Below are 9868 nucleotides of genomic sequence, written 5' to 3'. Positions count from 1 at the left end.
GACCGACTTCGACCGACGGTGACTTTGCTGGCTGATCGCGGGCAAATCAGGACGAAAGCGAAAGCGAAAGAATGAATTTGACGCTGTAACAACACGATATTCAGAAGGGAAGAGCAGCAGCCTTTTTGTCCAATTTTTGATTCTTGTGTCTTCTTCGATGGAGCCAGTCGTATCGTCTAAGCTTGAGCGGGAGCGGCAATCTGGCTATCGAGTGCATCGGCGAGTGAGCCTAGCACATCGTTGACCTGATTGACATTGACACCGCAACCCATAGCGATGAGTTTGCGATAGTCTGCCATTTTGTTGCCCGTGCCCGCTTCGGCAGTGAGCTTGACGTAGTCAGCAAACATCTTCCGTCTCGAATCTTGCAACGTTGCAATCTCTTGCCTCAGTGCAGCGCAATCTTGAGCGATCTGGTCAGGTGAGTCCGGTACCGAGGCAATCGCGTCAAGATCTGCATCCTGAGCTGTTCCGATCTGACTATCCTTCTGTCGTCCTTCCTCCTGCAGAACATATCTCTCCCATCCCAACCGGAACCTCTTTCCCATCTTGTTCTGGAGCTCGTCAGATAGGCTAGCTTCCAATCGCTTTGCGTCATCGAGGCCGCTTGCTTCCGACTTGAGTTGGTTGATCTCCGCTTGCGATTCTGCCACTTGGTGGTTGATATTGGTCAGCAAGGATTGAGCCTGGTTGAGGTCTCTGTCCTTCTCGTCAAGCTCCGCATCAAAGCTGTTGGCGAGCGAGCCGAGTAGTTCTGCAGACTGCGGAATGGCCTGATTCGCCGCTCGCTGAGCCGCTTCAGAAGAGTGCAGAGTCGGATTGTAGCCGTTCAGACCAGGGAATCCGGGGGCGACACCGCCCGGACCGACAGAAGCAGACCGGAAACGCTCGTCCTCGAGAATATAGTCTTCTGCGGTCTTGCCATCCCTGTTGGCCAGCTGGAGATTGCCTCCGTGATCGACGAGGATCTTGACGAGTCGCTTCGAGCGAGCCCGTGCAGCCATAGTGAGGGCAGTCTCACCATCGAGATCTTGGAAGTTGAGAATATCGGCAACCTCGCGAGGGTAGGACGATAGACGGTTGAGAATCGCCTCGGCATAGTACCGAGCAGCGTGAGTCTTGCCCTTTTGGAGGGCGATATCAACGACATAGTGGAACACCGTGCGATCGTGGCGATCGATATTGATTGTCGAACGATGAAGCAGTTCGAAAAGTTCCGGAAACTTGCGTAGATCGTAGTTATTCGTGAACATGACGCTGCGCATCAGAGCGGTCTGGCCCATTGCATTGGCTCTGAAAATATCTGCGCCTGCCGTCAAGAGCAGCTTGACGATCCTGATCCTGCCCATTGCGCAGGCCCAGTGTAAAGCAGTATGACCGTCGTCATCGATGACCACGTTGGGATCGAAATCGGCAGGAGGAGCGAGCAAGAAGCTCGGGATATGGCTTGATTCTGACACAAAGTAATCGAGAATCAGGCGAGCATAGCGAACGGGACCGCCTGCGCTCTGATGGCCTTGGTGATTGCCATTGTGATCGGTATAGCCAGGACGACGACGTTCGGCTGAAACAGCGTTGCCGTGCATGTCATAGTCTGTATAGTGACCGTCGAGTGGGCTCGGTGTCTGAGAAGTCGAGCTGTGATCGGACGGACTGGGCGAGAGCGAATGGTCGTCGCTTCCCGGCATCCTGCCCGCTCGAGGCAAGTTGGGCATGATCGGGATATCTGAGTCTGAATCGGCAGGATCTCCATGGGTAGTGCGTTTCTGCCTGGGACGAGGAATAGATCCGTCGAGAGGCGTGTCGGCCTTTCGTTTCGGACGAGAGGGAGGCGCGGTGAGATGCTTGGGCGCCAATGGGGGCGAATCGCCCGTAGGTTGGAAATCAAAGATGGGCTGGAGCAACGCGATGACGCCATATTGCTGAGCAAGCGCTACGCCTCTTTCCATCGGGATCCAGGTTCCTGCCGGGCGTTCGCCATCAGCAAAAGGCTTGAAGCGAGACAGGACGCGACCTACCTTGGTACTTGCCGTAGCCTCCCTGGATCTTTTCGTGAATGGCCTTCTGGACTTCACGTTCGAGTACTCTCGTTCGCTGCGGCTTGTCAAAGCCAGCGACCTGCATAAGCAGTCAGCGACGGATCTGCTAAGTTCATCTGAGGGACGCGTACTTTGAGGATCTGGGTAGCATTGACCCAATTGTCCACCCGGCGACGCATGACCGGCACGCTCTTGCACGGCATTTCGTATACCGGCACATTGGAGTAGGTCGCCTGGAATGCGCGCGTGTGTCAGCTCGCAACGAAAGCGGCGGGAGCGCGAGCAATCTCACCTTGAAGATCGTCGCGTTCGACCTGATCGCCATCGAAGTCAGTCAGCTCGGTCGATCAAGCGGCTCAGAGGATTGCGCACATGATGAGTGTATAGACCGATACGACGGGGAGTTCAGAGCCGACGGGGTGGAGCTTGCGCAGTCGGTGGAGCAGATGCCGCAACGTGCAATCTTTGCGAACTTGCCCTAAGCCTGGGAAGTCATGTCAGCAATGGATCTGCTGGCTTGTGGCACCCGTCGCACCTCCAGGGATCCTCCGTAAAGCTCTTCAAAGTCGTCTGCGTCCGGCTGAACGACGCGCGCTGCGAGGTGCCTAACGGATGCTGAGGCTGTCCTTTGCTCGGCGCTGCCTCTCCAACAGATCAAAGAGTGTGTTCAGACCGGTTGGCGATGTCCGACGGGGCTTTCTGCCGGGATATGAACCGATCTGGATCGTTTGCAAGCTCTGCACGTCTCGCGCCTGCTGGTCGCCTCTCTGAAAAAAAAAAAGAGTTCGCGGCGCCGCGGCACTGGACAAGAGGGCGAGCAGCATCGCGAGTGACTCGCAAGGATGGTGTCCAGCTCGGGAGCACCGGAGGACCTGCATGGGGCCAGTCAGGAAGCAATGGCCAAGGCGAGGCTACCACTAGGGCGAGTATCTGCCATGGCGCTATCGAGAATAAGCTCATTGACTCCCCTATTACAGTTGGAGGGACAATTGCGCAGGGTACGTCCACTGTGCTTGAGCACGCAATATGCTCACGCAAGGCGTTGGCTGGGTAGACTGCTGATACCACTCAACAAGTGCCGGCATGAGAACTTCTACCTGCCATGGAGTACGTCTCGAGCATCCTCGCGAGCTTGGTTGATACTCATGACATTCTGCATCTACAGAGTGCACAGATGAGAAGTGAGATCTCACGCTGTTCAGGGCGCGCGCATGACTCAAATCGCGCACAGGCACGGCTACGAGAAATGCCAGTATGAAGACATGATGCGGCGGATGAAGATCGCCCAGAGACAACTCGTCGCTAAAGCGCAAGAGGAAGAAGAGTAGACGCTCCCTCTCCTGCTGTATCTCTACTGTACACCCACTTGCATCCCCTCGCGCTCGGTCTCCGCGTTTGCACTGCGCGCTCACCTCACGGAAATGCACTGACCTTTGCCCGCCAGCCCGTCGTGGCGCTTCACACCTTGCTGTGCAATCCTGCTGCGGAGTACGACCTCTCTGACTCGACCCATGTGACGCAGCACATCTAGTATGAGATACTCTGTGCTGCTCTTGACCCTGCTCGCCAGCTTGACCGCAGCACAGCAAAAGCCAGTCACGGTGCCTGAGCCTGGCGAACGCGTCTCACTCGATATACCTCCGCCCGCCCCTGCTCCAGCTCCAGCAGGACCACCTATCCTCGCTCAACAAGCTCCACCAGTACCTGTCTTGCAAGCACCGGCACCTCCGCCTGCCGCTGATTTGCCCCAAGTCGCAACTTTATTGCCGTCAAAGCCAATTGCGCTCCTGCGGGCTGCTCCCTTGCCACCAATCAAATCGCGTCCTGTGAGCTCATTCGAGACAGCGCGCTACATGAGTTTATATTCTCGCAGCCTGCAGGTCGACCTGCTATTCAAGGCGCGATCAGACCGCAAGGAGTCAGCCGCCCGCCACCGCAACGTGCCGCCAGACAAGCACGTATATAGATCTAGGTTGTACCGGCAATCATGTCATTTCTACAGACCACAACAGTATTCCCAGGTCCCACTGAATCTAGATACTGGCATTGACTCCAATACGAAGGATCTGCGACTCGTCGACGATATAGCCAGCAGTAGGAGGAAAGTTCTGTGCGACTCTTCTGTAGCATTCTTCAAGGAGGAAGGCACGAATAGCATCGAGAGGCTTGCGAAGCCAGACCATCTTGATGTCGTTGCCCTTCGAAGTGACATGGTAGCTCGGTAAGAAATGAGTCGGCGTACGGGCAGCTGCTTCGATCAGAGCGACTTTTGCATCGATTTCTGCAGCCGTTCCAGGCAGACGACCACCTCGCTCCATATCGACGATACGCTGGAGCACAGGCTGGACCATGTTGCGCAAATCGACCTTGTCGCGATACCCCAAGCGATATCTCATCACGTACAGGCCATCGATCGCCCGGAGCTTATCGACCATGTACTTGTCCTCTTCTTGCAGATGAGGCACGTTGACGGTCTTGATCGCCAAAAAGACACAGACGCGAGGTAAGACTGGCATATGACGGAGCTGACTCGAGAAGCTGTGAGGCGCGCCGACGCCTTCGCCGAGATGGTGAAAGAACGAGAAACATTCCATGCGAGGCAGCTTGATGGGTCCGTCCGGGGCAATAAGCATCAGTTCTCCGATCGAGGTATCTTTCTCCGCAATGCGAGCAATCTTGACCTTTTGCTCAGACACATTGCTCGTCGTTCTTGCCAATTCGTCGATTTCGTGGTCTGCTCGCTCGTCGATCGGCTCGATCGAGAAGGCCGTTGTGGCTCCTGTCTTCTCCTCTTCGCTCGTGCCAGGCTCGAAAGCGTTACTGCGTGTGAAAATCTCGTTGAGCCGCAGACGATGTGCTGCATCGAAAACGTCTTCCTTGTGTCGAGCCCAGGTCCAGAAGCACAGAAAGAGAGCGAGCGCCACTGCCAGCGTCAGCGTAACATATGCGCCTTGTGGGATCTGCGGTCGCATGTCAGATGGAAGTCTTGGCATGGCGACAATGACCGCACCTTTTGCACAGACGAAGAGAAGAAGAGGCCGTCGATGAAGCCAAAGAAGAGCAGAAAGGCGACAGCGACGACGGCGGGGATGGCACGGACGTTGATCATTACGAGGGTCAAGAGCATCGTCGTCAAAAACAGCAAGAACGAGATGGCAAAGCCGTATGCGTTTGTCAGGCGGGAATCAGTGCCGAAGCCGACGACAACGCCAACGCAGCCGACGAGCAGAAGAAGGTTGGGCACAGGCGCGTAGATCTGACCACGATGACTATCCGAAGTATGACGAATTGCGACTGTCGGGAAGGAGCCGCTGCCGACCATCTGCTGAATAAGAGAGAACGAGGCGGTGATCATAGCTTGCGATGCGACAATGGTCGCGAGGATGCCGAAGAGCCATACAGTGTACCACAGCCCGCCTCCCGTCTTGAGTGGAATCGAGTTGTAAAACACATTGCTCAACGTGTTGGTCGGATCGACGATCAGACGAGCGCCTTGACCAAGGTATGCTAACAGAAGGGCGGGATAGACGCAGGCAATAAAGCTCAGTCGAATAGAGCCTTTGGAGAACTGGCCAAGATTGGCGTAGCTGGCTTCGCAACCTGTGATGGCGAGCAAGACGCCGCTTAAGGGCGTGATGCTGCCTTGTCTAACAAAATAAAGCACAGCACGCGAGGGATCGAATGCTCGGAAGATGCCCGGATGAGTGGCGATGTTGGCGATGCCCGTTCCAGCAAGCAGAGCAAACCAAACGAGAACGATCGGTCCGAACAGACTGCCCAGTCGAGCAGTTCCGTAACGCTGTGCGCCGAACAGAACGACCAAGATGGCGATAGAAATGCCAACGCTACAGCGCATAGTCAGCCCCGTGAATGCCAGTGTCACGGACATACATGTCGCTAGAATTAAGTGAGGGCACTGCGACTGCCAGGCCGCCAACGGCAGACACGACAGAGACAGCAGGCGTCAAGATGCCATCGGACATGATCAGACCGACGGCTACGAGCGCAATGACGAGAATAGTCGTGCGAGCGAATGCGCGATCGATGAAGCGCTTGCTCTCGTTGAAGCGGCTCGAGCTGGGGGTATGGATCGTTGGCATGGTAATCTCTGAGCCTTTCGGCTCGGAGAGGTACAGCTGCCCGTAAAGAGCAAAGGGACCTCCTTCCTGGGGCGCCTTATTCACGTCTTCTGCTTGTTCGTCTTTTGTACCAAATTCGAGAGCGATGATGATGTACTTGATGAGAGGCACGAGTGTGATCGACCAGACGATGGCCGACACGGCGCCCAAGACATCCTCTGCAGAGGGTGCATCGCCGGCGGCAGGAAAAATGCCGTTGAGCACGTAGAGAGGCGATGTACCGAGATCACCAAAGATCGTGCCGGTTGCAGCCACGGCAAGTGACAGCAAGCCGACGGTCTTTCGCTCATAGCGCGCATCCATTGTTGCGGACCATGTCAAAGCATTGCGCAAGCCTGGCATGGCTGCGGACACTTTGTCGCTACTACGATTCAAGCGCGGCGATGTTGGAAGAGGGTATAGAAGCAGTGTACGATGGATATGAGAGATTTTATGACAGGCCTGAGCGCCTCTTCCGATGCGGAAGTCAGAAACGCGTCGCGACTATTTCGAATGACAACCACGCACGCCGTCTCAAATAGATTCGTTGTCGAGTTACACGTGACTGGCTTGAACAGTATGATCACCGCGGGCTTAGTGGCACTGATTGCATTCACTGACTGTACAATGCTTTGCTCAGAACGATATCTTTGAGCTACCCCGGCCTTGCCCGACAGCACAAGAGCCTGTCATCAGAGTACACGGCAGTCCGACTGCGAACCAAGTCAGCCGAGCAATCGCTTGACAAGCTTAGACGAACAGCTGGCCAACAAGATTCTCTCGCAGAGTGCACCGCTGCGCCGGCAGCGAAGCGTGACTATTTGGCTGATGAGCTCGTAAGTCGCTGCACGCGGCTTCAGGAACAGCATGGCTTTCGAGTGAGGCGCTGGTATGTTGTACGAACCCGAACTTGGGGTCAATCCTGTACTCTGCATAGCAGCAATACTCAATCGGAGCGTCTGGCAGGGCTGTGAGACTCGCGCATACGCACGTAGCGGTAGCGCGCCGACAGAAACCCCAATGCGAATCATGGGCAAAGTGATTGAGCCTTCATAGATGACGACATCGGTCGAGAGCGTCTGTACTTTCGAGCTCGCTCGCTCCCTAGTTGCGCGAACGGTGATTGATTGTTGCTCGCCACGGGACCCTTTGTCGGGCGTGGAGACACGAGGCTCGTCGCCAAACGACATTCTTGGCTCGTCTGATAAGATGACTGCAGAGAGGGGCGATGGCGACGGTACAGCGTCTGAGGCAGTTCAGACACCCAGCTTGGAGAATGGCAGAGCCGGGGTGGGCTGCAGCCAGTTCTTCTCGTCGTACTTTGCACCGCCCTCGATCATATGAAAAGTGTAGATGAACCTCGACGAATCGGATAGGTTGGCTTCGGACTTGTGTATCACGCTACCATGAATGAGTACGAGCGTGCCCGCCTTGCATTCTTCGGTGACCCAGCGTTCGCCCGGTGCTGACCAATCGGGGTTGCTATCGCGTGCACCGGGAACCGCTTCGAAGCCTGTGCCGCCCTCTGGTAGTCTGACAAAGCGTTGCAAGTGGGCATTGCGCTTGTGCGAGCCGGGTAGGAAGCTCAAGCAGCCGTTCTTGAGATGACAATCTTCCAGAGCGAACCAGTATCCAATTGCGCTCGGCGGATCCGTATATAGAAATGTCGAATCGTCATGCACAGGCACTTTGGCCCCTATCCTCGGTTGCTTACAGATAATCATCGACTGCAGCATCAAGGGATCATGGTGGTATTGTAGCGATTTAGCAAGAGACTTGATCCGGTCGTTTTCGAGCGAAAAGGGACGATAGACCGGGTCAAGTTCATGTAGGCCATGGCCAATCTTGTTGATTGCTTCCTCCTTGGGACGTGTGAGGTTGCCTTGCGCATCGAAAGCGTCTGCCTCGAAGAAGAATCGGATCTTATCGCTGGATGTCAAGAAGTAATCATCGCCGACATGCTTGTCTTTGCCACCTTCCCCTTCCTCGTCCGTCGTGAACTTGGTCTAGCCTTTGCATGAGCTTCGCGCGCAAGTCTCGGCTGTGGATCAAGCGTACCATGGGATGACCTTCAAGCGAGAAGTCGGCGAGGAGCTTGCGAGCTTGCTCAAGTAGCTTTGCAATCTGCGCCGGCTCGACAAAGTTTGGCAGGACGAGGTAGCCATCTGATTCGAACTTGGCTCGGTGAGCGTCCGTGAGCTCATATGTGCTCATCTCCGGCTCGGTCAGGGCAATGTGAGGGTGTGCGTTCTGAGCAAAGCCTATCTCGACTCGATCGCGTCAATTCTCGTTGGCTGACACGCGCTCGATCGACGATAGCATGATGCATTAAGCTAGGGCTTTAGTCTTGATGGTGCAGATCACGATGGGCAGCAGTCATGAGGAGCACAAACGCTTGCGCTTCCGGCGAGCGTTCGCCCAGCGCCCTGATCGAAACAGGATTGACGACTTGAGTGAGCCAGCCGTCGGCATCGATTTGTGATTGCACAAAGGATCTACCCTTCTCTGCACTGTCAAGGAGACTGTTGCTGACGGTCGTGAGAGCTGCCAAGCGAAAGGTGGCAGATGCGATGAGGGCTGTCGATGCTGCATCTGCAAAATCGGACTCTGCGTTATCTGGATAATTCATCAGTGCGCCAGACTGTGCAATACGTCAGCCTGACACGTGTGGACCATTGGAGAGGGACTGACAGGAAGTGCGTTGCTCCAGGCGGCAGCGAGCACCTTCGTCGCCATCTTTGTGAGGATAGCTGTCTGAGTCGATAGCGCGTTACTCCAGGGACTATGCTGTATCGTCGCCATGATTCGAACGATACCGGCAACACTGTGGTCCTGTCGAACTCAGCTGATTCATAGCAACTTAGCACGGTTCGCTGACCTCCAGCCGGTACCTGTACTCCAATGACCCCGGTCTTCGTTGGGACCGCCGAGAATATGTCGGTAAGTTCCTTGCTCGTCAACAAGAGCATCATGAATGAGAACAGCTTGTTCGATAGCCATCTCCATGATCGTGCGATTGCCTGTCGCCACTGCATAGTACGCCATAAAGCTGCATGCAGACCCCACAGTCAGCCTGAAGCGGGTGAGGCGGCGATGCACTCACGTAGGATGCATGTAGCCTGCATCTGACCAGATTTGCAAATTATTCTGCGCATGCGAGATGATGCCGCTAGGCGTGCGCTGGACTTTGGTCAAAAGGAACTCCATCTGGTCATACGCCGCTCGCATGAACCATGCTGATGACCCGACGGGAGCCGTTGCAGGGATCAGCCAAGGTTGGGAATACGACGCCTTGGGCTCCGAGCCGTAGAAAGATGCTAGGATGACGCCTGTGCCGATCGAAGCCGTATCTGACGCCGCTCTGGATCCCGGCACGAGCAAACCGGAACCATCTCGCTGGATGACGACCGAGCGAGCTAGATCGACGACTGTTGTAGGAGTGGGACCGGCAGAGGAGAAAGGCGCCTTGCCAAAGCCGCTTGACTGGGGGTAGTGAAGCTCTGTGACGGCTTCGAGCTGTGTGCCAATAACCCATGCTGGTCTCGGACCACGCGCCAAATTCGCTTCTATTCGCTGCAATACGACATCTTGAAGCAAGGACAAGGCTGCGACGGTGTGCAAAAACAAGCAGAGAATGGCCAGCATATCTGTTCTCGGTCGTTGTAGACTTGGATTGGCAAGACGACGCCTTTGGCAAAGCTAATGAGACGG

At 55.5% G+C, this 9868-nt stretch overlaps 6 protein-coding genes across 6 annotated transcripts; 2 read left to right on the top strand and 4 right to left on the bottom strand.

Annotated features, from left to right (window-relative positions):
• Positions 1–176: 176 nt before the first annotated feature.
• On the bottom strand, positions 177–2863 carry L969DRAFT_93127 (uncharacterized protein; the record flags this gene model as incomplete). Its single annotated transcript, XM_014713728.1, has 8 exons — positions 177–1963; positions 2019–2118; positions 2171–2272; positions 2332–2353; positions 2412–2523; positions 2575–2595; positions 2650–2738; positions 2847–2863. The coding sequence occupies 8 exons, from the start codon at positions 2861–2863 to the stop codon at positions 177–179; spliced, it is 2250 nt and encodes a 749-aa protein (XP_014569214.1).
• A 56-nt stretch (positions 2864–2919) lies between these two features.
• L969DRAFT_85773 (uncharacterized protein) lies at positions 2920–3780 on the top strand. Its single transcript, XM_014713727.1, has 5 exons — positions 2920–2961; positions 3017–3037; positions 3094–3146; positions 3205–3220; positions 3271–3780. Exons 1-5 carry the CDS (start codon positions 2936–2938, stop codon positions 3365–3367), a joined length of 213 nt encoding a protein of 70 aa, XP_014569213.1. The 5' UTR covers positions 2920–2935; the 3' UTR covers positions 3368–3780.
• Positions 3572–4005, top strand: L969DRAFT_15936 (uncharacterized protein; the record flags this gene model as incomplete). Its single annotated transcript, XM_014713525.1, has 2 exons — positions 3572–3865; positions 3913–4005. The coding sequence occupies 2 exons, from the start codon at positions 3572–3574 to the stop codon at positions 4003–4005; spliced, it is 387 nt and encodes a 128-aa protein (XP_014569011.1).
• L969DRAFT_341840 (uncharacterized protein) lies at positions 3583–6957 on the bottom strand. The gene is made up of 5 exons (XM_014713726.1): positions 6918–6957; positions 6779–6870; positions 5931–6722; positions 5050–5884; positions 3583–4999 (listed from the first exon to the last, which is right to left on the bottom strand). The coding sequence occupies exons 3-5, from the start codon at positions 6518–6520 to the stop codon at positions 4073–4075; spliced, it is 2352 nt and encodes a 783-aa protein (XP_014569212.1). The 5' UTR covers positions 6521–6722; positions 6779–6870; positions 6918–6957; the 3' UTR covers positions 3583–4072.
• L969DRAFT_93125 (uncharacterized protein) lies at positions 6794–8371 on the bottom strand (the record flags this gene model as incomplete). Its single annotated transcript, XM_014713725.1, has 4 exons — positions 6794–6870; positions 6918–7370; positions 7422–8163; positions 8216–8371. The coding sequence occupies 4 exons, from the start codon at positions 8369–8371 to the stop codon at positions 6794–6796; spliced, it is 1428 nt and encodes a 475-aa protein (XP_014569211.1).
• Positions 8372–8498: 127 nt separating this feature from the next.
• Positions 8499–9802, bottom strand: L969DRAFT_46363 (uncharacterized protein; the record flags this gene model as incomplete). The annotated part of the gene is made up of 4 exons (XM_014713724.1): positions 8499–8798; positions 8849–8981; positions 9036–9206; positions 9261–9802. 4 exons carry the CDS (start codon positions 9800–9802, stop codon positions 8499–8501), a joined length of 1146 nt encoding a protein of 381 aa, XP_014569210.1.
• Positions 9803–9868: the final 66 nt, after the last annotated feature.

Source organism: Mixia osmundae, assembly GCF_000708205.1.
Source record: "Mixia osmundae IAM 14324 unplaced genomic scaffold scaffold_3, whole genome shotgun sequence".
In the NCBI taxonomy this organism is placed as follows: domain Eukaryota; kingdom Fungi; phylum Basidiomycota; class Mixiomycetes; order Mixiales; family Mixiaceae; genus Mixia; species Mixia osmundae.
The sequence above is the reverse complement of the archived record's forward strand: the minus strand, read 5'-3'. Positions and strand labels throughout refer to the sequence as shown.

Excerpts from the sequence above, each read along its gene's own strand:
- L969DRAFT_85773 (XM_014713727.1), top strand. The coding sequence starts at position 2,936 with ATGGCCAAGGCGAGGCTACCACTAGG. Across the intron at positions 2,962-3,016 it reads AAGGCGAGGCTACCACTAGG|TTGGAGGGACAATTGCGCAG; the intron begins GCGAGTATCTGC and ends CCCCTATTACAG. Across the intron at positions 3,038-3,093 it reads TGGAGGGACAATTGCGCAGG|ACTGCTGATACCACTCAACA; the intron begins GTACGTCCACTG and ends TTGGCTGGGTAG.
- L969DRAFT_341840 (XM_014713726.1), bottom strand. The coding sequence starts at position 6,520 with ATGCCAGGCTTGCGCAATGCTTTGACATGGTCCGCAACAATGGATGCG. Across the intron at positions 5,885-5,930 it reads TCACTTAATTCTAGCGACAT|CGTTGGCATTTCTATCGCCA; the intron begins GTATGTCCGTGA and ends TATGCGCTGTAG. Across the intron at positions 5,000-5,049 it reads TCTCTTCGTCTGTGCAAAAG|ATCCCACAAGGCGCATATGT; the intron begins GTGCGGTCATTG and ends ATGCGACCGCAG.